Raw genomic sequence first — 25,891 nt, 5'->3', positions numbered from 1 at the left:
GAGCCCAATGAAGAGCTCGAGCTCACAAACAATGAGATCATGACCTCAGCTGAAGCTGGATGCTTAACTGACTAAGCCACCCAGGTGGCCCCTTTATTTTTTATTTTTTAAAGATTTTATTTTTAAGTAATCTCTACATACAACATGGGGTTTGAATTTACAACCCCAAGATCAAGAGTCACGTGCTCCACTGACTGAGCCAGCCAGGTGTCCGTAGGCTTCATTTTAAAGATTACTGCCCTTTCTGTGGTAACATAATAAGCAATGCTAGGAGGTTTCGATCATTAGACTCACACAACATCATAGCCAGAGTGTGTTAATCAATTTGTCTATAAATATAATCTGGATAATTTTATTGTAACATACTAATGCCTTAATATATTCAGTTCACTTTGTTCTAATTCAATTCAATTTACTTCAGTTCATATGATACGCTCAACATGGGGGATAAATGAAAAGTGTGTTTACATTTAATTTCAACCCCTATGGGGGCCTACTGTGTGTTAGGCAATGCTAGGCGATGGCCCTACAAAAATGATCTCTGATGTCAGATCTCTGGCAAAAGGAATTCACAGAGAAATGAGCCACAGATACCTACAGTGTGTGATAAATCATGGCAAGGGATAACTTCAGTGTGCCACGGGAACACAGAAAAAGGAGTGCCTGGCAACCCTGATGATTAAAGAACCCAGTCTTATGAGAAAAGACATTTATAGGACACAATCAAAGGAAGACAAGTTGGTGAACAAGTGAAATATGTGGACAGTGTAAAGAAACACAGAGTAATGAGGATGGGGCTAGGATATCTGGGGAAGATTCCTGGACAAGCAAATACTTAAATTGCTTCCACACAGGTGTTTGTTTGCTTGCTACTTTCTGCCAAACAGAAAAAGGAAGGGCAAGGAAAAAATGAAAGGCAAGATGCTGTGAAGCTTTTCAGCTCATACCTCTGAGGCACAACTTCTGAAATGATTAAAAGTAAATTAAAACTGCCCAGGAACTCACTGGCTGCATAGGATTGTCTTCCCACTGGGAAGCCACAGCTCGCTGTTGCCTGGCCAGTCTTTTTTGTATTATGTAAACATGTAAACACTAACCATTTTTTTTTTTTAACTTGTTGAAAAGAACACTGATTCCTTCTGGGCATTATTTTTCAGCAGAAATAAGAAACACTGACAAAAATGAATAAAGAGCAGTTTTTTTTCTCTTTTTTTGCTCATTAGGGCATTTGCTGTTTATCTGCGAAGTCACAGGGATTTCATGTGTTGGCATTTGCATGCACAGTTGGATATTGTTACTTTGTCAAAATAATCTATAGAGGGTATTAATTGTGAGTCAACGGATGATCATTCTGCAGCTTAAAAGCATTTATTATCTTCTAGGGTTGAGGTTTCTATGGTTTGGGGATTATGGCCAATTGAAATTACAGTGTGCACAGTCTAGACACTGGAATGTAGTGGATAAGCCGATAGGCTTAGGTAACAGACACAGCTGGAGTGAGCAGCGGAGACCTGCCATTTATCCACTCTGTGACCTTGATCAAGTCCCTTAACTTTTCCAAGGCTTCGTTTTCTCATTTGCATTTGGGGATAATATTGGCTTCATGGGATTATGATTATGATTAAATAAGAACTAAAGCATTGACTAGATGAGAGCTATTTATCATCGTGAGTAGTTTTTCACCCTTATTTTTTTTTTAAAGGAATAAGAATAAAACAATGGCTCATAGGGGGATGACTGTGGCTTTGTGCTCTCCCCTATACTCATATTAGCTTCAAGCTGGGCGTGATCTTTTAGAGTTTCAGTTCTCACCTAGAATGAGACAGTCTTGGGAGATTCCAGGTATTTATCAAGTTGACCGTATAACCTACGGGCTCAGTAGGGCACCATCCCAACCTAGTACATCTGCTAAGCCCGCTGCTAGCCTCTGCTTAGGCACTGAAATTGAAAGAACCCAGTATGGATCTCCATTGCTTATTCCCAATAATCGCAGTTCAGATCTCTGCAGTTAACAAGAGTGAGTTCACTTCTTCCTCCACAAGTTGGCAGGCAGCTGTCGTGTCCTCTAAATCTTCTCTTCGGTAGCCTTACCAGCTCCAATTCCTTGAACAGTCCCTCAAGTGACACCATATCTGCCATCTGCATGACCCCGATATCTCTCAGGATTTGCTTCAGAAAGCCAATGTCTGTCTTCTTAAGTGTGTTTCCAGAAACGAGTTCGATATTCCAGACTCCTCAGGGTTGGGTATAGAAGCTCTGTTGCCAGAGTGTCATCTTTGAAATGAATAATCTCAGACTTGGTAATAAGATTCCACTGCTGTTTCACATTTCTGATGAAATCATTTTGAAATTTAAATGGGAAGTTGGGCAATGACAAGAACCACCCACACCACAGTAGTGGAAGAGAAATACAAAGAAATGTCTTTTTGCTCATTGACCCACTCAAGATATATATATATATATATATATATATACATATATATATATATGTATATATATATATATATATGTATATATATATATATATATATATATATCCTATTCCTGTAGTTTGCTTACAAGTAAATAGTACGTTCTAGTAGTTTGAATTATTAGTTACTCTTACAACATGAAAGATGGCTGAACTAATTTAGATTTTTAAAAAATTCAAGTGGCAGTTATAAGAATCAAAGTCTATGTTATAATTGTGTGTGGGCAAATTGATCTTAAATATACATAGATTGATAGAATTTGGCTTGAGGATAGTATTTTCTTTAGTTTTGAGCTAAACTTCCAATATACTTTAATTTTGTTTTGTTGGATTTTATTGCAGGATAACTAAAGATCCCTTTTATTTAAAAAAAAAAAAATAGAAGTAGCCCTGGTTGCAATATGTTTATGGAGAGTTTTTTCAACTTGAGAGTCAGGGTGGAATATATGTCCTAGTTTCATACTCCTATCTGTCTTAGCATCCTATAAAGCTCTGACATTTTGATCCCTGGAGTCTGGAACGTAGATAGTCTTCAGGTTCATAGCTTCACAGAAAATGTTTCCTAAGCAATTGGTTTAAGTAACCTTGGGTCAGGGTGGCTGGTTGTTTGAGAGAGGCCCAGTTCAACACTACCAGTGTGGACATAGTTAGCACTTACTTAACTAGAAAGCCAGAGTAGCATAGAGGGATCCTCCATGTGTAGGACAATACACAACAGTTTGTTGTTGTTGTTGTTTGTTCACTGTTTTTTTTTTGTGTGTGTGTGTGTTTTGGTTTTTGTTTTGTTTTGTTTTGTTTTGTTTTGCATTTCTCACCTAGTTCTTTGAGAGGATTTTAAACGAGCTGTTTTTCATATTGGGTATCGGAGCAACTCACTTGATTTAAGGTGAAGACTGAAGAGTAGATGGATAATCCAACCAGTTTTCCATTTTTTAACATGCCAGGATGGGCATAGTCTGGGGATGTGTTTGAAACAGAAAGGGAAATTTCAGCTGGAGGAAAACAAGCTGAAGAGAGAGTCCAAGGACTGCAAGGGTTTGGGAGTGCACATGGTTACTTCTCTTGTTTTTGGTGTTGGTATTATTTGTGGAGATTTGAGAATTTATAGAGCAAGAGAAAGTTGGAATCCTCATCATTGAATTAAGCAGCAACAGTGGATGATGAATGCAGACTCCTATTGTATTCAAGTAGGGTATTCATTAGCCAGGTCGCCATTATTTGGAAAGACCAGCGGGGCTGGGGGTGGGGGTTGCTTTGGGGCCAGGCCCTGCCAGTTACAGTCAAATCAGCATAGCAACAGCGGTTTGCATCTTCTGATGTTTCATTTTAGAAAGAAGGAGAGCTTGTCTAGCAACCAGGCATTAACTTGATAATTAGGATGTCTGAGGCCTTGTTCTTCCTCTTTATTCCTATTTGTTGGCCCAATTAGCTGTGTTTGTCTTGGGCTGGTTATGAAGAACCACTTGGAAGACAATTCTGGTATCTTAGAATATTCCAATAAATGACTTAAGGAATGGAAGGTGGTAGCAATATACTACCTGAGAAATATACTGTTGGTTTTATTTCTTATAAAATAAGCTGGGTCTTGTGGCCAAATAACAGAAAGGAGAAGCAGAGTTTTCCGGTTAGCCTTAGGATGTTCTCCTAGGTTAAGTTAGCCTAAGCAGATGACTGCCATCCAAACAATGGGGATGCATTCTTTAAACACATGGAACATTTAGCCATGTAGGAACATATTTTCTAGGAACCAGGATATAGTGAGGAAAAGAGTTAACCCAGAACTGTCTTTTGGCTTAGAAATAATCATTGGTACAGTGCTGTCAACTTAGTTTCCATCTGAATATTACTTCATTTGCTTAGGCAACAGCGTTGCTGTCCTTGATACCCCAATTGTGTAGATGAACAGACAAGGATCAGAAAGGTTAGGTTTTCCAACTCTAGTTGCTGTTCCCTGGCTGCTGCATCCTGCTGTTCTCACAGGAGAGGGTCTGTTTATGGCCGAGTTGCAACTCTACTGGAGGCCAAGCAGCCAAGGACAAATACTGGCATTTTCAGATAGGTATTTATTATTAGGCTTTGCCCTGTAATAACGGTTAAATCATGCCTTAGGCATGCCTTTTGGCAAGGTCAAGGCATGTATAAAGCATTTCTATAAAGTTAAATTCCTGTTGGGAGGCTTTTAAGGTTTTTATATTTTAATGAAGTTATTAAAATGAAAGTTCAGACTTGCATAATTCATAAGCATTCGCTGCCTCTTTTAAAATCTCTGCCACTAGACTATTTTTTAAAAATTTTAGTGAAATTCTCCTATAAAACATGAACACATCTTTCAGTTAAGATTAAAATAGATTTCTAATTATAGTAAACTACTGCTTCATTGTAATATAATAAACTCTTTAGGCTAGTTCCATTTATCATGTTTTCACTGCATGCAAAGAAGGTACTACAAAATTCAGGAATATTTTTAAAGATTATTTTCTAAATATACACTTGGAATTGCAACTTTTATATACAGCTCTCAAATTTTAAGTAGTTTTACAAAGTCGAGAAATTCTCTTAAATGTTGGCTTTGACTTTTGTAAAGGTATACATTTTTATTTTGACTTTAGTGACTCTAATACTTTCAACTTAGTATCAAAATAATGCCACTGGATTGAGTATTTTAATGGATTCAAACTCCTGCAAATATAGCTGATGAAAATCTGAAAATCTACAAGCTAATGACCTGATTTACTTTTTGTGCTCTTTGCAATCAATCGAGGTTGTCTTTTTAAGCAACGCATTTTTAGGTTTTGAACTGAGGATAATTGCATCTTACTTTAAAATCCTTTCTTATTTGGAGGCATGATGAGACTATATAAATGTAATATTTTAGCTTGTGGCAACAGGAGCCAGTAATAGAAGCAGCAACACGAAAATTTCAGGAACATTAAAAAAATGGGAAATTTCCCCCAATTTTCCCCCTCTTTTTGAAGCTCTAGGACTTCTTTGTATTACAGGGATATTAATGCCTTATCTGCTTTCTTCCAAAAAGAAAGCAGGTAGTTGTCTTACTTCCATTTATGGCATTTAATAATAACTTGGGAGGAACTGACATCATTATCATTATTATATTCCTATCCAGGAATACATCATTCTTCTATTTAGTTCAAGTCCTTTGAAATTTAGTAGCTTTCCTTTTAGAATTGTGTTTATAAGGGGATTATTAAATATATAACAATACATCCAAACCAAGGGGTGCTAAGCACCTAGTAGAAGTAATGGCACATCTCTACGTAGTGTAGTCTCTTCGTGGTGTAGTCGTCTGGAAGGATCTGTGTTGTATGTTGTTGGGTGAAAAAATAGTACAGAATATGTTTGATATTATCCCATTTTTTTCAAAATGCACATATTTATGTGAGTATGATTTATATAAAGCAGAAAAGAAAAATCTATAGATGAAATTTCAAACTGTTTCCTTGAGGCAATTAACTCTTTGTGAATGGGAAGGGATTAGAAGGACTAGTTGGGGGACTTAATTTTACCTCACATATTAAAGGAAGTGGTAGGACTATAGGTTATTTTAACTACTAAAACTTTTCTATAATTTAAAAATGAAAAATATAGGGAAATATTGTAAGAGTACTATTTGTGAAACCATTTGTTTCCTTAATTAGGATATGAAAATTGTAATATTATGAACAGATGGTAGTTGTAGTATTGATAGCTATGAAATCTCACAGTTCCCTGTGTTTAAGTATTCCGCAACTGTACAGTCACTAAATCTGCATTCAGATCTTTTTGGTTCATGGGGGACACTTAATTACACTATCAGATTGTTGGCTGAGGTTAGTTTGAAATCTGTGTGTTTAAGTCCATCAATTGTGTTGCTTTGGTTTTGGGTAAAAGTGGTTACTAAGGATATAAAATAATATTTAATTCATATTTTAAGTTAAAAAGTTAATTTCCTAAGTAAACTCTTAAAATCATTTATTTGTAGAAGAAAAAAATTCAAAGCCTCCTAGTTTTCCAGGGATCACTAAGAACGATATATACCAAAAGTAAGGTCATTAGCAATTCAAAAAGGCAACCAGCTACTATGGTCTTTGATTTCTTTCATAAAAGTTAGTCTATAAAGCAGTGAACAAGTAAGATGATGAATCATTGCCTTATCTGTTCATGCTGGGCAAAAGATGTGACTAGTGGACCATTTTTGTCTTCACTGCAAAATGTCTTTATGACTGTCATTGAGAAATAACTGTAATAATGTGTACATTTCTGGCATTTCTGGTTCTCCTTTCCTTTCCTTTATCCCCTGGAGATAGTCTGTTTCATTGTGAGTCACCCCCCCCCCCTTTTTTTTTTTTTTTTTTACTACTGAAGGGGGTGAGGGAAGGAAGGAATAAAATTGTGAAAATGAGAGTTAAGATAAATTCAATAATTAGATTTTATTATTTCTGATTTTGTTTCTTAGTTTGCATACTAGAAATAGCTATGTGATGCCAAGAGGATTTCATTAGCGAAAAAAAAAATAAGTCAGATCAGTTAGAAGATGAAGACATAATAACCAGTTAGACTGGCAGAATTGACAGGTTCATAACGGGTTGTTCAGACAGGGGACAGTGAGGTCTGTTCCCCTAACATAATGTAGGTGGAAACCATCTCTGCTCTCCAAGTAGCTCATGGTACAGCAGGTGGAAGGACTGAAGAGGGAGAAAGCAGAGTGATAGGTTTATAGTGGAGATCAGGAATACAAGATTATGGGATGATGTACATATGATATATTATAGTCACCTCTACTTTCAAAAAAATCAAGTATAATTTCTTTAATGATTGTTTTCAATGTTAATTTCTCTGAGCATTGTTGCCCCTGTTTAAGACTCAATAGTATTTTCCATTTTTGTCACCTGTTGTAGCCTAAAGGGAATCTTGTAGCCTCATAAAAGAGAAATATGGCAGACATTTGCTACATGTTTTTAATACCCTTATTAGAAAAACTCTACCAGGTATGGATGATAAAATCTCTTGAAGCTTAGCAAATGTAGTTTTAAAAACCAGGAATATTATGGGACTCTAGTCTTGTCAACACAATTACCTATTAGAAAATCTAACCTTCCCTATTTGTTCCTTGCATAGTGAATGGAGAGCAGAAGCTAGAATGGTCAATTCAAGGACGTGAATATAGTCATTCTGGGTTGGATTATGGGGATATGCAGCTGCAAGACCTGTTTCTGATGGTTACCCATGGAAAGGCATGGGGGTCCTATAACACAACACAAAATAAAGGTTTAGAGATGTCCCCTTTTTAAGCCTATAACTCAAAACAGGTTTACACATTTATCTCAACCTATTCCATCTTCTAGAGTAACAAGTTTTTACTATCCAACTGCAAAGAAAATTTGACAAAGCATTTTTAGTTGAAAGATGAGATCATTGAGATCATTCTGAATGGCCTTCCTTTTATGTATTCTCTTTGAAACATCAAGATCCCTTCCTAATTCTAGCATTGTGGGATGGGATAAAAGGTAGATATTACCCTAGCTCTGTCGGGATATTCAGACTTTAGTCATATGTCTGCTCAGCTTTCCTTTCCTAGACTACAAAGTCCCAATATTCTAAGCCTGTCCTCACAGCCCCTTCATCCCTCTGTTTTAGCCACTTCTTCTGGCAGTTGGTCATCTAACACCATCCATCTTTCTTGAGGTGGGCGGCCATAACTATATGTACTCCACACACGTGTGAGCTTTAGTCTGTGACAAAGGGCATTTCCCCCCTCTTGTATTTATAATAATTCCATGACAGCACCAAGCCTGGTTGGTTGTAGCTGGGTGTTTGGTGAATGTCTTCAGTGGATGGTTCTATGTGACCTTTTTCTTGGTTTATAATTGATCTTATTTTATACTAATTTGATTTTTTTTTCCTTTCCTTTCACTGCATTATTTCTAAGCTTGCCCACACTGAAGCTCATCTATCCTATTTTGGCTTACTTAGCCTAGCAAGATCTTTTCATTTATCCTCTGAGCTTGGATTTCAATGACTGGAAACATGTCTGTTACTTTCAAAATGGAGAGTTTCAAGGTGATAAGTACAAATGTCTTAGTACAAACCTCTTTGGAACTTACTATTTCCACTTCTCCATCTGTGGATTTCTATTGTTAACATTTTTAAGCCAAGCTCTATTTTCCTGGTAAGTTGTCAGGTGCAGTTCTAATTTCTTCAGTGTTATTTAAATGTGATTTTTGACTCACAGAGCTCCAACGCATTTGACAAAGGGTAATAAGCTTTTGTATTATAAAATCCTGTTGCCCCCTCTTCCCAGTAATAGTACACACTGTCTTCCAGAATCAACCCTTGATAAAATTGAGTAGTAGATAACATTTTTTAGTCTTTCTCTACCACCCGATAGCCATACAAATCCTTAGACTTGGACTTTCTTCCATGATGTTTTAGCAACATCCCTCCACTTCTGCCAGTGATACAGTTGAAACTACAGTTTTGCGCGTCATCGTCTTTAGTGAGCAAAGACTCCATCACTAAAATAACATACCAAAGAAATGGAGACCGTCCTTCAGCCTGGAAATCTATTAATATTTGTTGTCTGATCATAGGGAGTCATTGATCTTGTCTTTGCTGTCTAACCAAAAACTAAACAGTCAACACACTAATTTAGATTAGTGGCTTCCATGATGGAATTTTAGTTTGGGTTTAAAGGAATTATGGAATCAGGTAGAATTTTTGGCCATCTCTGGAACTGTAACATGTACTTAGCCATCTGTTCTCCAGGTTAAGCCTAGTGAGAAAGGATAAGGACTTAGAAGTCCTGTTTTATTCATGGAGTCTGAAGACTGCTTGGGTTGCCATTGTAACTCTGCCAAAAACGAATTCTGTGACCTTGGGAAAGTTATTTACCTCTCCAGTTCCATCTAAAAAAAATAGCGATAAAAATAGTGTCTACCTCCTAGGGTTGTAATGGGATTAAATCAGTTAACATATATAAAGTGTGGAGAACCGTGTCTGGCTCACATTGTGCTATGCAAGTGTCTGCTGTTATTTTTACTTATGTATCCAAGGACTGGCGTGCTGCCTGGCGCACAGTGGGTATGCAAATGCTATTTGTTGAATGATTGGATATGTACCTGCTGGCTAAAGGACTTCTTTAGGCGTTTTTGTGCTAAATGTTCTGAACTAATACATTTCAGCCTGTCACTTGCTTCCTGATTTCAAATCTAGCTCACACCCCACGTCTGCTCTTACTTCATTGAAGCCACTATTATTCCTTCAGGCATAGCATCTCTGTCCATCCTGTGGTTACTGTGCGTGGGTCTTAGCTTGCATTAAACTTTAACATAGCCCCTTTTAATAACTCAGTTTCTAATATCGAGCTTAAAGATTTGTCATTGTCTTTTTTTTTTCAGATCAAGTTCACATAATAGAGATTTAGATTATTTTATCAACATTATAACTGAGTGTTTTGAAGTGTCATGGAAATTTATATCACAACATCCAAGCCTAAAATTATGATGAAGACTTCTGACATCACAGCCAGTTTATGCATATTCCTGTCCCGTTAGCTCAAAATGCCAATTTATTTGCATATTGTTTCTTGACCCTGATATCATGGCCAATTAATTTGTATATCCCCATCTAATTGGCTAAAATAAGTTTTTGCCACTTTATTTGTTGGCTTAGCTCCCAGCCTAGTGACTTTTAGCTCAAATAACTTGAAGTTGGAGTGGTTTTCTCTGTCATGCTTTTAGTACGCATGGAAGGACAGATAAGGGTGGTGTCATAAATGTATACAGGAACAATCTACTGCTTTTGTCTTTCAGTAGGAGAGACTGAAGACAATTTAAACATGTGGACAAGGTATTTCTCAAGAAAGAGGATACTAGGCTGATGAAATAAAAAATAGATCTCATTTAAGGAAATTCCATTCTGTGAGGCAAAGGATAGATTCTACATCACTGACAAGAAAAAAATTCCAACTTGGAATTTGGGTGACCTGGACCTCAGCTAAAATTATGATGTAGCATTTAAGCTCCTAAAGTAAAGTTTTCTTTAAAAAAAATTTTTGTGATACAATTGACATACAACATTTTATAAGTTTAAGTATATATACAACATGTTGATTTAATACATTTTTATACCGCAATGTTTTCCTCCCTGGCTTCAACTCACACTCTCTTTATACTTTGTATAAAGTATTGTTTTCAAATTTGAGAGGCATAAGAATAACATGGGGGGGGGACTTGAATACAGCTTCCAGGTTCCCACCCCCTTGATGTTCAGTTATAGTTTGGTCTGAGGTAGTCCCTGAAATCTTAAATTTTAACATGAACAATGGGGTGATTCTCATATAGGTAGAATATGATGTCTTTACGTGATGTGATACTCTATCTACCTACGTGCCTGTGCCTGAAAGAATGATCTGCCTCTGCTCATGTGCGGTTTCTATGTGGAATCTAGTGGTTCCCAAGGTTGGGTGAGTTGCTTTTTCCTAGGTGACTTCAAATACTTAGATTGGCTCTATTTTCCAAATTATATTTTTAGAACAGTATCTGTAAGAAGACAAATGTATGAACAATTTCAAAATTGTATCTTAAAGGAAGAACAGTGTGTATATAGGTATGAAGGGCTGGGTGGGGCTGGCAGAGTAAATCTTATGGCTTAGGTCTCAGTGGCTCAACCACACACTGGAAGCCTCCCACAAATGGGCAGTGACTCCTCTGCCACCATGAGTCCCCTTTCTTCCTCCTCTCCCGCAAGTAGTTGCTGCAATTTGTGAATTTCCTTGCCCTTTCTCTCGGGGATTTAGATGCTTTGGGGGATCTCTCCTATAGCGCTACCCTTTGCTTTTCACAGTATGAATTCCATAGTAATAGGACAGGACTGAGGATGACCAGGAAGAAGACTGGGGGGTGGGGTCTGGGTGGAAAGTGAAAGGGAGAAAGATGACCAGGGAGAACACTTTCAACTACATTTCCTCCAGCTATCTGTCAGGATGTCCCTGACTTGATCCCATCTCATGGCCACCTCTCAATTCCAGGACGTTTAGGAGACTGCTGGAATAGGCGCTTATGACTCTGGTCCTTCATCTCTATTTTCCCAGCACCTTCTTGTTGCCATACTTTATGTGCTTTTGTTGTTCCCCTCACAATTGAGGTGAATACGACCCAATCAAAGAGACAGGAGAGACAAACTTCTGACTTTTAGCTATTTTCTGTGGTTCTCAGCAGTACAAACCATTTGGAAAAATTTCAAAAGGGACTATGTGCTAGCTGCAGGGAAAGAGGGAAATGGAATGGTCTTTGAGACATTTTTGTATTGAGAATCAGGATCTGGGCTTCAGTCCCAGGTATGCCGTCTACAAGTCAGGTGACTTTGAATGTCAGTAACAACAAAAGCAGTTGCCAGTATTGGACACCTCCTATGTGTCAGACGTGGAGCGAGATGATTTATGGACATTATCTAATGTCTGTAAGCTTCAATTTTCTGAGAATATTACCTTCAGAAACTACCTCACAGGTCCATCTTGAAAACCACATGAGAAAACCAAGTTAGAAAAGGATTTCTAAACTAGACAGTGTTCTGTAACTATGTTATAATGACTTAAGAGTTAAAAAAAATTTATCAGATTTAAGATGAAAAATTTCGACCTAATGGAAATTTAAAAGCCATCTTGCTGATTCACAAGTTTGGTGTTTTCTTCAAACAGCTATATCCTTAGGTTAGAAAACCTTCAAAATTCTAACTGGTGCTATAAAGTCCAAATGAACTTAGTCTTGAAATTACTCATTAAAGCTGTACTTAGAAGTCTTAAATTTCTGGTTTGAGAGCTCCCCCCACAACACTCACTCACTTACACACACACACACACACACACACACACACGCGTGCACTTACATGGATACACACAAACAAAAAACAAGTGAGAAAAGCAGTTATTGGAATATGAACAAGGACAAGAGATTGTGGTAGGAGAAAGTATTTACTCCTTGAGAGTCTGCACAGGTAAAAATACATAGCTCAGAAATATAAGACATACAACCCCATGCCTTTGAGAATCTTCAACATTTCTAATGCTTTCAATTTCTTTGACCTCTTTGCAGACTGAATGTTAGTGTCCGCCCTAAAATTCCTATGTTGAAACTGAATCCCTGATGTGATGGTATTTGGAGGTAGGACCTTTGGGAAGCGATTAGGTTGTGAGAGTGGGGCCTTCATGAATGGGATTATTGCCTTATAAAAGAGATCCCAGAAAGCTCCCTTGCTCCTTCTGTCATGTGAAGACCCAAAACGAAGACAGCCACCTATGAACCAGGAAGTAGATTCTCACCACACACTGAATCAGCTGGTGCCTTGATCTTGAACTATGAGAAACAAATTTCATTGAAGATACCCAGGTTATAGTATTATTATAGCAGCCTAACTGGACTAAGCAGCCTAACCAGACTGTTGAAATTCTTCCTCAGTTTTCACAAAGAGATAACATTTATTTGAAGAGAAATTTACTCCAAGCATACAGATGTATAAAAGGCTGTGAAGATATTGAGAAGCAGTTACTAGGCAGAAGGCTAGATTTTTTTTTCTTTCTTTTTTTTCCCCCCTCCAAGTACAGGGCAAAAAGCCCAATTCATTTTTTACTTTACCAACTTAATCCTGAAGGATAGTCTTGCAGCCGACAAGATTCAAGATTTCAGTACAAATAGCTAGATTCAGAAACTCTAGGTGTTGCTCACAAATACTCCAGAATTGGAATATTAAATATGCAAGTGTAAAGATCTGCTGTAGACACGTGAATGATCCAGTCAAGTTTGTCACTGTAAGAAGGGTTGGGATTTGCATGAATTGCTATGTGGGTATATGACAGAGGCAAAATCTTTATGCAGTGCATTTTGAATTTCTACAGTAAGAAAGAAACCATGTAGTAGAATAGGAAGAAAACTTGTTTAAAGTTTTTTTCCTTTTTTCCCCTAATATTTCTTATTTAATTCAATACCTTGTCTTAATTCACTGCTCTGTGCAAAACATGGGTCTACTATCATTTTGCCTTAAATGACCAGCCAATCCTATTAAACAAAGAAACCTTTCTTTTTCCCCATTCAATCAAATAATTGGTTAAACTATTAAATGGTTGCTTTCACATTTTGCATATTTAGCCCAGGATTTCATAAAGTTACTAATAGAAATAATTAGAATATTTCGTGAGCACTTGTGTGTGCCAGAGACTACGCTTTATTTCTCACAGCACCTTTATAAGAAAGATCTTATTACTCCCACTTTATAGATAATGCAACTGAGGCTCAGAAAGCTAAAGAACTTACCCAGTGTCAAAGTGCCAGTGGTGGTAGAATGGGATTCAAACCCTGGTAAAACAACTCACTTTGGTTCCAATTAACAAGCCATTTCCAGCAAATGTAGTTAAACATTTGAGTTACCTGGAATGATCTCATTATATAATTTTGGTCTCCTCGGACATAGGTCAAATTACTTTGAGACAGACCATCCAAGTGCTTACAGTTATTTTAGTGGTAAGTAGGTTAAACAAATTTGAAATGCAAGACTTGTTTTTAGGCCATAGCTCCTTGGTAAATAATTCATGATTCATTCAGCTGCTATGCTCAGTGCTACCAGTCAGTGAGGGCAGTGTGGGAGATATAAATACAGAGCACAGTCTAGTGAGAGAGAAGCGTGATGTTTGAAGGGTGTAAACAAACTGCTGTTGGCATTTAAAAAAGGGAAAGATGTGTTCTATTGGAATGGATCAGAAAAGGCATCATGAAGTCCCTGCACCCAAAATGTTCTCTCTCCCAGACACCCCACGGCTCACCTCCTCACCTCTTCCAGGTTGTTGCTGAAATGTTACCTGCTTATCAGGCTTTCTCTGAGCACCCCATTTACAACCACTCCTCATTATTTATTTCCCTGCTTTGCTTTTTCCATAGCACTTAGCACCTATTGGCATACTACATGCTTTTTATTGGTTTCCTGTCTCCCGAAATTAAAATGTAAGCTGTACCAAGACAGGGTCCTTTGGCTGTTTTGTCCACTGATACAAATCTAGTCTAAAAACAATGCCTAACACAAAAGTTAGGGAAACGCCATATATTTGTTCAACCGATGAGAACATAAGACTTAAGGTTGGCCTGAGGAATGGATAGCATTTAGGTAGGCATTATTGGGGGGAAGAATTCCAGGTAAAGGGAATGACTTAAGCAAAGAGTGGAAGCAGCAAATTACATGGTCTGTTTGAAGAACTGTGTGGTGGTCAATTTGGATAGATTATAGAAATACGGTGAGACGTAGTCTGGAAGGACCTATGTTATGTAGATCTGAGTGATTGACTTAATTTCACAGGCAGATGGAGCCCTTGAGATTCAGAGTTTTGAAATATCCTTATTTAATATTTAATAATTAGACAAAACAGTTCCAGGTAATGCAAATGTAGGGGTAGACCCAGGGTGTGTGGGTCCTGAAGCTACTATAATTTTAGACCCTGGCAAAACAGCCTACTTGGATTCAAGTAATTGGCCATTTCTAGCAAATGTAGTTTGGCATTTGAAAAATAAAAAGAACATAAAGAAGTACAGAGAAAATGATAAATGCCAAATTAGATATGAACTCTGGCCTTGCCCCTTTCATGTCACAATGCTGAGTTGGTGCAGTGGTTAGGAGTCCTCCCAGCAGCCCTTTCTTTCCTCAGCAGCCACCAATAACCCAATTACACATGGAAGTGATTACAAGCTACATAAATACATTCTGCCAGACCCAACTTCTGTTCTTCACTAACTCTCAGAAATGCTTGTAGCCACTCAGATGATGCTAAACAAAAAGAGATGGATGGTGGCAGAGAAGTCGGAGACCCAGACTGTGACAAATTGTGAGTGAAATATCAGGGATCGTGGGAACTCCTTTTTAGGATCTTGGAAGGAGACAGAACAAATGAGGGACCCTAAAGTTTTATTGGTTTCAGGGTTAAGTCGCTTCTGGAACTCTGTGAAAGGGAATGTGATGGATTGGGAGATTGGAGGAGTGCAGGATACAGGCAATGAAGAGATGGTCGGCATGGGAGTTAGAAAAGGAGCACGTGAGGGAGGATACAAGGAAGCCACCTAGCATGGGATTCGGCCATTGACCCAAAGGAAAGAAAGGTCAAAGGTGTTGGAAGTTCTACCTCAGGATAATAAGTAGTTACCTGGGAGTGAACTGTTCTTAAAGCTAAACATTTCTCTGTACATTAAATGCTCTTTTGGTTTAGGTTTGAATACCCTACACTTATTAGATTACTGGTGCCCGAATGACTACATCTTTGGCCAGTGGAAGTGTCTTAGGGGTGGCTTCCAAGTCTTTTGACATGACCCCTGTACTCTCAGACCTTCCTTGCTTTCTGGTGAGATGAGATATTCTAGGCTTGTATATTTCCTGCACCATACCTGGAACTACCATTTTCTTAATAAATACCAGGTTATTTTAATTAGAAACTGTATTTTCATATTTTCAAGCCGTATCTGGTGTGAAGGGTGCTCATTACCAGTGGGTCAGTCTTTGTTTTCTGGGCCATATCAAAGGACAGAGCCAAAAAAGTTATGTGTGTATAGACATATGCATATATATACATGCATATATTTTTCCATCTTAGGCACATGAGATTTTTTAAACATTTTTAGAGGAAACTGCTTTAAATTTGCTCTATTATTCTTTAAGCAATGAGAGCAGTAGGTTTTTTTTTTAATGTTTATTTATTTTTGAGATAGAGACAGAGCATGAATGGGAGAGGGTCAGAGAGAGAAGGAGACACAGAATCTGAAGCAGGCTCCAGGTTCTGAGCTGTCAGCACAGAGCCTGATGCGGGGCTCAAACTCAGGGACCGTGAGATCATGACCTGAGCTGAAGTCAGATGCTTAATCGACTGAGCCACACAGGTGCCCCTGAAAGTAGTAGGTTTTGCAGTGGAGCCTTTGTGGTATGAATTAGTGCAGCTTTCTCAGGCAACTTACTTATAAAGAGAAATAAACTTAAATACCAGGAGAATTTGGTTGACAAATTAGTAGTTCAGTAAGTGGAAACTCAGTGTTAGCATTTTTGAGCTGTTATGCTTTAGAATATAAAATGACCATGCTGCATTGGGACGACCTTTTGAAGTTTGCAATATTTTCATTAGAGATAACACTGAATAACCAGTAATGTTGGTTCTAACCACACAGTCACAAACAATGACAGCCATAGTCCATTTATGATGATGACCTTATGGCATGTAAAGAAAACTTCTCCTACTTTAATAATTTACTATAAAGTTAAAAATACAATTACACAGAACAGAAAATTAAAAAAAAATCCTGTTGTGTAAATCCTTCAGTTGGCTTTGCTTTTGAGGAAGAGTATACTTTTTTTTTTTTTTTTTAAGAAAAAATAAGTTTGGGTTATATAGAACTTCAAATCCAAAGGTCTCTTCCATCCCCAACATAAATTGTAGAAATAAATGTTTTACCATGGGGATTCACCCTCAAATAGGTTTTATTGCTTATTTATATTTGAAACAATGCATCTTTAATAAAACAGTATCACTAAAAACTATGTTAGGCTATCAAATACCTCATAAATAAGGCTTTAAAATTTTTTTTTCTTTGGTTATTTTTGAGAGCGAGAGAGTGCGTGAGCAGGAGAGGGGCAGAGAGAAGGGAGACAGATTTGGAAGCAGACTCCAGGCTCTGAGCTGTCAGCACAGAGCTCGATGCAGGGCTGGAACTCTCAAAGCATGAGATCATGACCTGAGCTGAAGCTGGCTGCTTAACCGACTGAGCCACCCAGGTGCCCCTCTCATAAATAAGTCCTGGTTAAGACATTATTTTTATGTTACAGGTAAATTTTGGTAAAAAAAAAAAAAAAAAACAACTACCACAAAAGATGGTCATAGGCATTGCCTTTCAAGAGAAGCAAAAAAAAAAAAAAAAAAAAAAAAAAAAAGGGGGGGAGGGAAGGGAGAGGCATTCAGTGCTGTAGAACTGATGATTGATACTCTGACCATGAAACAGGAAAATAGACTTCATCTTTTATGCCAATTGCAATAAAGTGAGAGTGGCTTCTGGAGCACTGTCTTGGGATAAATTCTGAGACCACTTCCAGCCTCCATGGGAAGGAAATAGTAATCAGTAAGGACAGAGGATCCACAGTATATATGCCATGCATCTGGTATCCATGATGAAACAGCATTAAAAACAAGCAAATCAGTAAACATCACAGCCTTACCAGATAAGCCACCCACATCCATCTTCTTCAGGTTCTTTGCCTCCAGAATGACCACAGTCAGCTTGCCAGCAGTAGGTACATAGCGAAGGGAGAAGCAGATATCACCCAGTTTCTCTTGCTGTGAAAACCAATAAGAGACTATAAGTGACTCTGTGAATGAAGGTGAATATAGTTTGTACACATACATTGCAAATTCCTCAGGAGGAAGATTAGGACAATTAGAATTTGAAAGTGCTCAGGTTCATTGGCATGTACCCAGTGGTCTTTCATTCACTAAGATCTGAAGAGTGATTGTAACCCATTTCACTTTTAAATAGCTCATCTATACTTTATCATTCATCAAAATATATCCATAATTCAACAGTTCAGGAAATGAGACCGAGATGACATTTTTAGAAATTCCACTCTGAATAGCACCACAATGCTTTTGGCACAATTTCATAACTTTATTAAATGGCTTTGAAAAGAGCCTAGCACTCCTTTAGCAGAATCAATCTGCCTAAATTTTTGTCTTTTTACCTTTCAAATAGGATTATGTCTACTACTTTAGATTTTTGGGAAGAGGACTTGTATTACTGTTAGACTGACTTTTTTAAAGAAATTTTTTAATTTGACATTTTTATTTACAAGTAAGCTCTACACCCAATCTTGAGAGCAAGAGTCACATGATTTACCAAGTGAGCCAGCCAGGAGCCTTTGGACTGAATCGTTAATGAGAAATTCAGAATTCCTAGGAGTGGAAGGGCAACAAGTAGAAGTTTTTGCCCATTCAGTTTTACTCATTTCAAGTGAGATCTGACTATTCCCTTATTCTCCCCTTATTTGTACAAATCTAAGCAGTAGGTTGGAAATTTGAAATGTACAGTCATACAAAGCACCTCCTAGCCCCTCAGGTTATTTCATTGCTTTCCTACTTTAGGCCTAAGGAACAGTCACCAGTCCTGTACTCTGACATTTCTGAACATTTGATTCAGTTTAAAATGATGGTATGTAGAAGTTTTAACTTTTTCTCAGAAAGAACTCCTATGGGTTCACACCCCTTAGTACCTTCTTAGGATAACTAATTCAGAGCCATGATATTGTTCAGCATGAGTAGAATTCTTGCATTCACATGTGTAAGTATGAGAATGGGCGGGAGACTGAAGGATCTAAACTCTATTTTTAAGTTTATTTTGAGAGCAATAAAGTGAGCAGGGAAGGAGCAGGGAGAGAGAGAATCCCAAGCAGGCTCAGCACTATCAGTGCAGAGCCCCATGTGGGGCTTGATCCCGCAAACTGTGAGATCATCACCTGAACCAAAATCAAGAGTCAGACAACTAACTGAGCCACCCAGGTGCCCTAAACTACTGACACAGGAAATTAGGTATTATGGCAAATCAAGGTTTATTTCTTAGAATACCTTCCTGCCCCCCCTCAAAAAAAAGTGAATTCTGATTCTACAGATGATGGTTGTATCCAACATCTGCAGTTGGACTCAATGTAAGAATAAGGTACAGAAGGCCTTCTCATGTTATGTTCTTATTATGACTGTATTTGGCCTTATTGATAACTTTATGTGCTAAATCAGCCCAAGTCTCCAGTGTAGAAATAACTGCCTAGATGTAATTTAACAACCTCAGGAAATGTAATTCCTTTTACTGGCCATAAAGCCATATTTTAAAAAGGAAAGGGAATCTACCTGTTCTGATTTATCTATAGGTGAAAAATAATGTTCTCTGTGTGTGTATGTGTGTGTGTGTGAGAGAGAGAGAGAGAGAGAGAGAGGGAGAGGAGTTTGTGCTTAAGTAATGCTTTATTGGAAACATAATATGAGTTTATAATCCCAATTGATTCCTTGAGTCCTCATAGCATCTTATCCATCTCTTATGTCACTAAGGACTCTTTGTTTATTATGCACATGTCTTAATTTTCCTATATGACTGTAAACTCCTTGAAGACTGGTCCTTGTCAGAAATATCACTTTCCATGCATTCTCAAAAAAGTAAATAAATGGAAATTTTAGATAATATCGCTGTTTTGAATTACCTAGGTCATATCTCCCTTCCACTAATGTAGATAATAGTAACTTGTAATGTGCTAAATTCACCCGAGGTGCCTACTTATTCTCTAGGAATTAATTTACACATGAAGAGAATCTGGTAGAATAAATTCCATTTCATAGTCTGAAAATACAGAATGGGAATCAATACCCTAAAAATTAATACAGGGTGTGGACAGATTCATCTGAACCTTATAAGAGAAATATAAATGAACAAAATTGCTGTTCAAAAATACTCATTAGGAGGATTCATTTTGCAGGATTCTATCTTTTTGCCACAGTACCCTCCCTGGGGCACTCACTGTCTTGTAGAACCAGGTGACTCTAACCATTCTAGTTAGGCGCTTTAGATATGACTGTTCTCTCTTAAACAGCACCTCTTTTATAGTCCAGTCTAAAGATACAATTTATGGCATCTCAGTTGTTTCAAGAAACATCACAACTTATCTTTGTTCTAATACTTCTTTATTATTCAATCTTATGAAACATAGGGAATTTTTAAGATTTTGCATAATATCTAGTTTGAAAGGGAGTGGTTACAGAGTTTGAACCTCCCATGCCTCAGGTAGGAGAAGTGTGTAGTTACCTGTAATTGTAAAGTTATGGAGTGGAAGAAGAATGAATGTTTGAGGGGGGGTGATGAATAAAGATGGATGTTTTGGGAGAAAGGAAATATGGAAAAATGCTTATTTAACACCAGTTAAGGATTTACACTTAATCCTTAATTTAGGAACTTGAACGTATGAGATTTCACATGCTATAAAACTATAACTGGTATGGCGAATTAGTAACTTAAAAATACATGTTTAATCAATTGAAGTTACTTTTTAGTGTATGAAAATCTTCTTCCTTCTGGCTCTGTAGGCCACTTGAAGGCTAGTCATTATTTGGGAATTTGTATTCTTTGTGGCATCATTTTCTTGAAAAAGGTGAAGGCATCCAATTCATATGAACCTTTATCTTATTAGTTACATTTTTTGAGTTGTAACTATCTGAGTATAAATATATGCTTTTACTAATTCCTTAAAAAGCAACTTTAGAGGCACCTGGGTGACTCAGTCGATTGAGCATCCAACTCTTGGTTTCAGCTCAGGTCATGATCTTGAGGTTCATGGGTTTGAGCCCTGCATCAGGCTCTGCACTGATAGGGTAGAGCCTGCCTGGGATTCTCTCTCTTCCTCTCTTTTTGCCCCTCCCCTGCTCTCTATCCCTCTCCCTCTCCCTCTCTAAGTAAATAAATAAACATTTAAAAAAGTAGCTTTAATAATTCTCTAAAATGAAATTTGAGAATTGGGGTAACTTCTGTTACATGCTGGTTTGACCCTTGGTTTAAGGCATTTCTAAATAGGATCACAATATGTTTTTCATATGTTGTGGATGAGGTGGGAACCCTAAGTTCATGTGAAGCAAGAAGAGCCAAGATATGCACCCTAGAGATGCTCTGATGCCACCCCGCTAAGGACATAGCTGTCAGAGCTCTGCATGGAGCTGACCTCTTCCGAAGGTGTGTTCTATTTGGCCATGGCTGAAACAGGCTTATGTCTGAGGCTTACGTTGTAAGCATGTGCTGTTACTTTAGAATCTTAGATTGATGGTCTCGTACCAGTATGACTTGTAGGAAAACAAGTATTTCCTTCTCCTCCATAAAACCTTTCCCTGAACTTCTGTGATTAGATGGAGATGCACTTCTGTTCCTAGAGTCTTGTTCTAGCCTATGAAGGCTTTATCTCTGGTCACTTACACAGAAGAACTGGAATGATCTGATAGTTATATGTGGACAGTTTTATGTCAACCTCCCTTACTTAATAGTTTTCACATGTCAGTTTGCAAGAAAGATGGTTGGGTAGCAATATGCTCCTTTACAATTTTTTTTAAAGTTTTATTTATTTATTTTGAGAAGAGAGAGAACAAGCAGGGGAGGAGCAGAGAGAGAGGGAGAGAGAGAATCCCAAGCAAGCTCTGCACTGTCAGTACAGAGACTGATGTGGGTCTTGAAGGCATGAACCATGAGACCATGATCTGAGCTGAAACCAAAAGTTTCAACTGACTGAGTCTCCCAGGTGCCCCAGCAATAGCCTCCTTTGATGGTAAGTCTCATTATGTATCACTTTAAAGTTTGAGAAACCAAGACTTTCTACACTTAAAAAAAAAAGTTTTCTTTATTGGGGTTCTGGTGATGAGAAACAAAAGTGGTTCTTGGAAAACTTCCAGAGAAAGATGATCCCCAAACCTACATCTCAGATGCTTATTTGTCTTTGACAATTCTGTCTTTTCTCAACAACAGTAGGTACTGTTATGCCTCTTTTATTCATGAAGAGTTTGAGACCCAGAGGTTACATATGGTTACATGGGCATCTCAGTGCAGAACTGAACCAAGGTCCTTTGACTCAAAATAATGAGTTTTCTGTATTGTCAGACTGGCATCTGGAATGACAAACTAATGCTCCAACCGACCACCCACTTAGATACTCCACTCTCATTTTAAATTCATTCTAACTAAATGTGTTCATTACCAAATCCTCCCCTTGACTATTATTTCCAATACCCCTTTCTGTTAGGGTCTCTACGTAATTGGTTTCCAGTGACCAATGTTCCTTCTGTTTTTCTTTAGTCTTTCAGCCCAGAAGTCTTGAAATTTCTGTCTTTGCCAATGTCTCTCAAATTGGATTAAAAAAAGTTTATTTTGAGAGGGAGAGAGAGGGAGAGAGAGGGAGAGAGAGAGAGAGAGAGAGAGAGAGAGCGAGCGCGAGCGCACGTGAGTGCAAGGGAGGGGCAGAGAGAGGGAGAGAGAATCCCAAGCAGGCTCTGCTCTGTCAGCACAGAGCCTGGCATGGGGCTCGAACCCATGAACTGTGAGATCATGACCTGAGCTGGAACCAAGAGTCGGATGTTTAACTGATTGATCCACCCAGGTGCTCCTCAAATTGGATTTTTAAATTTTACTTAATTTTTCCCCATCATGATCAATGCGACCTCTACCCTCATCACCTCTACCTCCAATATGACCTCCATCTCTGATATTTGTCATTGTCACCATCACTATCACCACCTCCATTACTTCTACCTCTACTGTTTGAGATCAAGTTCTGGACGCTTTGGTCATGTTTTTTCTGCAACAGTCTGATGAAAGATCTCATTAGTCATAGTTTCTCCAAAGACTATTTACCAATGCCATTTTCCTGACTTTCAAGAAACTCTGTACTTTGTCTCTGCACTAACTATCCAAACCTTCTCCTTCTACTTCACTATTTGCTCAACCTTCAGAATCTATTTTGAATCTGACCTCTTCTCCCTACTTAAAGGCCTTCACTCTAGTACAGGCAGGGAGAACAAAAGCATTGATTTGCAAAAGACTCTCGGTTTTAGCCTTAAAATTCCTGTATACCCTGAAAAATCTCAGTCCCAGGCAAACTGTTATGATTTATAACCTTAGGCCCAAGTTCTCATTCCTGGCCTACACCTCTCTGATAGCCTCCTAATAGCCTTTCTGCTTCTACTCTTGCTCCTTCCTAGAGTTTTTCTCACCTATGAGGTAAAGGGATCCTTTTAAAATGGAAATCTAATCATGAGACTGTCCCTATTTAGAGCCCTTTCATGTCTTCTCATTTCACCTAGAATCCTCCATATTCCTCAGACAAGAAGGCCCATGTGGTCTGACCCTCTGCTTTGTACAGTGCTCCTGATCTTTCTCTTCTCAACATATGCCAGGCACACTTCTACCTCAGGGCCTTTGGCCTTACTGTTCTTTCTATCTGCAATATTCTTCCCCCAGATAATATCATGGGTTGTTCTATTAGTTTATTCAGCTTTCTGATCCTGTGTCACTTCTTTAGAATTTTTATATGGCCATCCTATATAAGGTCCTATCTGGTCCTAAATATACACACTACTTGTCCTCTTGGCCTGCTTCTTTTTCATCCTACCATATATCCCTTAAAGTTCCTTTATGTTTGTTTAGGTTTTCCCCACTAGAATAGGTTTACAAGAGAATTGTTCTTCTCATGGCTATGTTCTAAGCCCTAGAATAGTGGCTGGCACAGAGTCAAGGTCCATATATGCCTCTTGTATGAATAAACTTAGAGTCCCTTCCATCAAATACAGTCAGATTGCTCCCCACATTATCCTTTATTGCTACAGGTCAAGTTCTCCAGGGAAACAGACTCAGAGACTTGAAGGCAGGAGATTTATTGTGGTGTGTCCTTTGGGTCAACATGTGTGTGCAAGTGCAGGAAGCAGAATTGCACAGGTGGAAATGTTGGGCTATGATGCAGTCCTATCAAAGGCCTCAGCCAATCCTATGGGGAGCTCTGGAGCTGGGACAGCACTTCAGATACATTATGAATTCTTAAAAGGGGTGAAATTTTTATGCTCCTGAATCCACCAGTCATTCATTGTGGACAGTCCCCACATCTTGGACCAGGGGGTCTTTTCTGCTGAGGGGGATGCTGAGAAGGAGGGACCCAGTTATGAGCCATTAGCCATCAACGCTCTGGGCAGCCAGTGGAGTAAATAACTTGTCCATAAAGATGGTACAAGATTGCGGTGTGTGTGGGGGTGGGGGGTGGGGGGGGCAGTTCACCAAAACAATGACTACATTTCTTCTATTACTTCTTACCACCAAGTGTTTTGCAGTCAGGAAATCCATCTGCAATATCTTTAGGGCTGTTTGCCTAATAAAATTACTACCCCTGACCTTCAGGCCTTAGTCCAAGTCTGCATCTTTTTAACAAAGTATCTTTTTACTATTCTAGCCTGTATACATTTCTGCTAGTGATCACTTTATGGCCAGCAGCATAGTGCCTAGAGATGATTTCCCCCCCCCCCCATTTCATATGTCAGTTTCCCTCATCTTAAACCCCAGAAGGACAGGGATTGTACTTAATAAGCCCTCACGATCTACCTTATTAGGTAGTATAAATAGCTGTTGATTGTTTTGAAATGAGAGCCTCACCAAACTTTTTGCTGCATAAACAGCACAGACACTAGTGCTTTATCAACAGTATATCCAGTTTAATCAAAGAGTCAACTAATGACTATATTTGGAGCTCCTTCTTTGTGCCTGCTGCCATAGACATTGCCATGTTAGGCCTTTCATAAAACTAGAAATGAAAACATTTCTGGAAATATAGTTTTTATAAGATAATTTTGAAATCCTATAGAGTTGCAGCCGACAGATGAGTGCTTTTGGTGGTGTGATTATCTCACGAAGGGGCCTTATTACTATTAGGAATTTCAGCTTTATGTATAATTTATTTTAGTCAATTGCCTTGATCACTAGGTGGAAACTGCCAGTTAGTGTGAGAAAGTTCCAACTGTGAGATTCAGAGAAATTAACCTGCTCTTTTAGAATACGGAGCTGACAATCAGAAAGAACCTTTGTTCTGAGAAGCTTGACAATTCCGTTTTTTTTTTTTTTAAAGCAGCCACTGAATAGAGTAGACACAAATTAATGATTTAATAGACAACTACAGCAATGCCTTTACTTTTTGAAAAGCATTACATATAGATATTAGAACAGAGGTCATCTACAATGGATAAATAAAAAGCTTGATTTAAAATGAATATTTATTTGATGGCTTCTGTAGCACCATCCATCATTTTATGTATAAAAAGAAGGGTTCACTTTAGTGACCTTTGCAAGTGGAGCTAAGTTCACGAGCTTGTTGGAAATGCTGTACTTTAGAATGAGTTTTAAAAAGGTACCTGAATTGACTTAATGCTGTGACATTTTACAAGGACATATTCTATTTATGTTAATCTTAAGATTTTTCTGTGTGTCAAGTTGGTGATAGCTTCTCTGAGTTGAGGGTTTTTCTCTGAGGTTGGGAGTCTATTTAAAGGTGACAAATAAAAAATGGCAGCCTAAAATTTTTGAAATGAAAATTCAGATTATTTGCATATTCTTCATTTATGAAAATACTAGGACATTCTCCAGTTAAAAAGGGATAATGTCAAGTTTTTCATCTTAATAAGAGTTGCTTTAAATATATCCTTTGGGTGGTGGTAGCTTTCAAATTCATTTTATTTCCACAACTATACTCATATCACTGAAGTATCTGCCAAATCAGTATTTACATCTAATGGTCCAGATGGTCACAGTATGAAATGTTGCTATGGATGTATCCAGGCTGAAAAGACTAAATCTGGCCTAGTGTACA

At 38.0% G+C, this 25,891-nt stretch overlaps 1 protein-coding gene across 4 annotated transcripts in view; it reads right to left on the bottom strand.

The window, feature by feature from the left end:
- The window catches only part of SYT1 (synaptotagmin 1), a 558,583-nt gene that overhangs the window by 83,655 nt on the left and 449,037 nt on the right, over positions 1 to 25,891 (bottom strand). For all 4 annotated transcript variants that reach the window (XM_011284134.3, XM_011284136.3, XM_011284135.3 and 1 more), the window contains one exon: positions 17,696 to 17,813. In XM_011284134.3, coding sequence (XP_011282436.1) covers positions 17,696 to 17,813 — 118 coding nt within the window. The remainder of the gene's footprint in view (positions 1 to 17,695; positions 17,814 to 25,891) is intronic.

The sequence above is a fragment of the Felis catus genome, chromosome B4 (genome assembly GCF_018350175.1).
Source record: "Felis catus isolate Fca126 chromosome B4, F.catus_Fca126_mat1.0, whole genome shotgun sequence".
Classification (NCBI taxonomy): Eukaryota; Metazoa; Chordata; class Mammalia; order Carnivora; family Felidae; genus Felis; species Felis catus.
The sequence above is the reverse complement of the archived record's forward strand: the minus strand, read 5'-3'. Positions and strand labels throughout refer to the sequence as shown.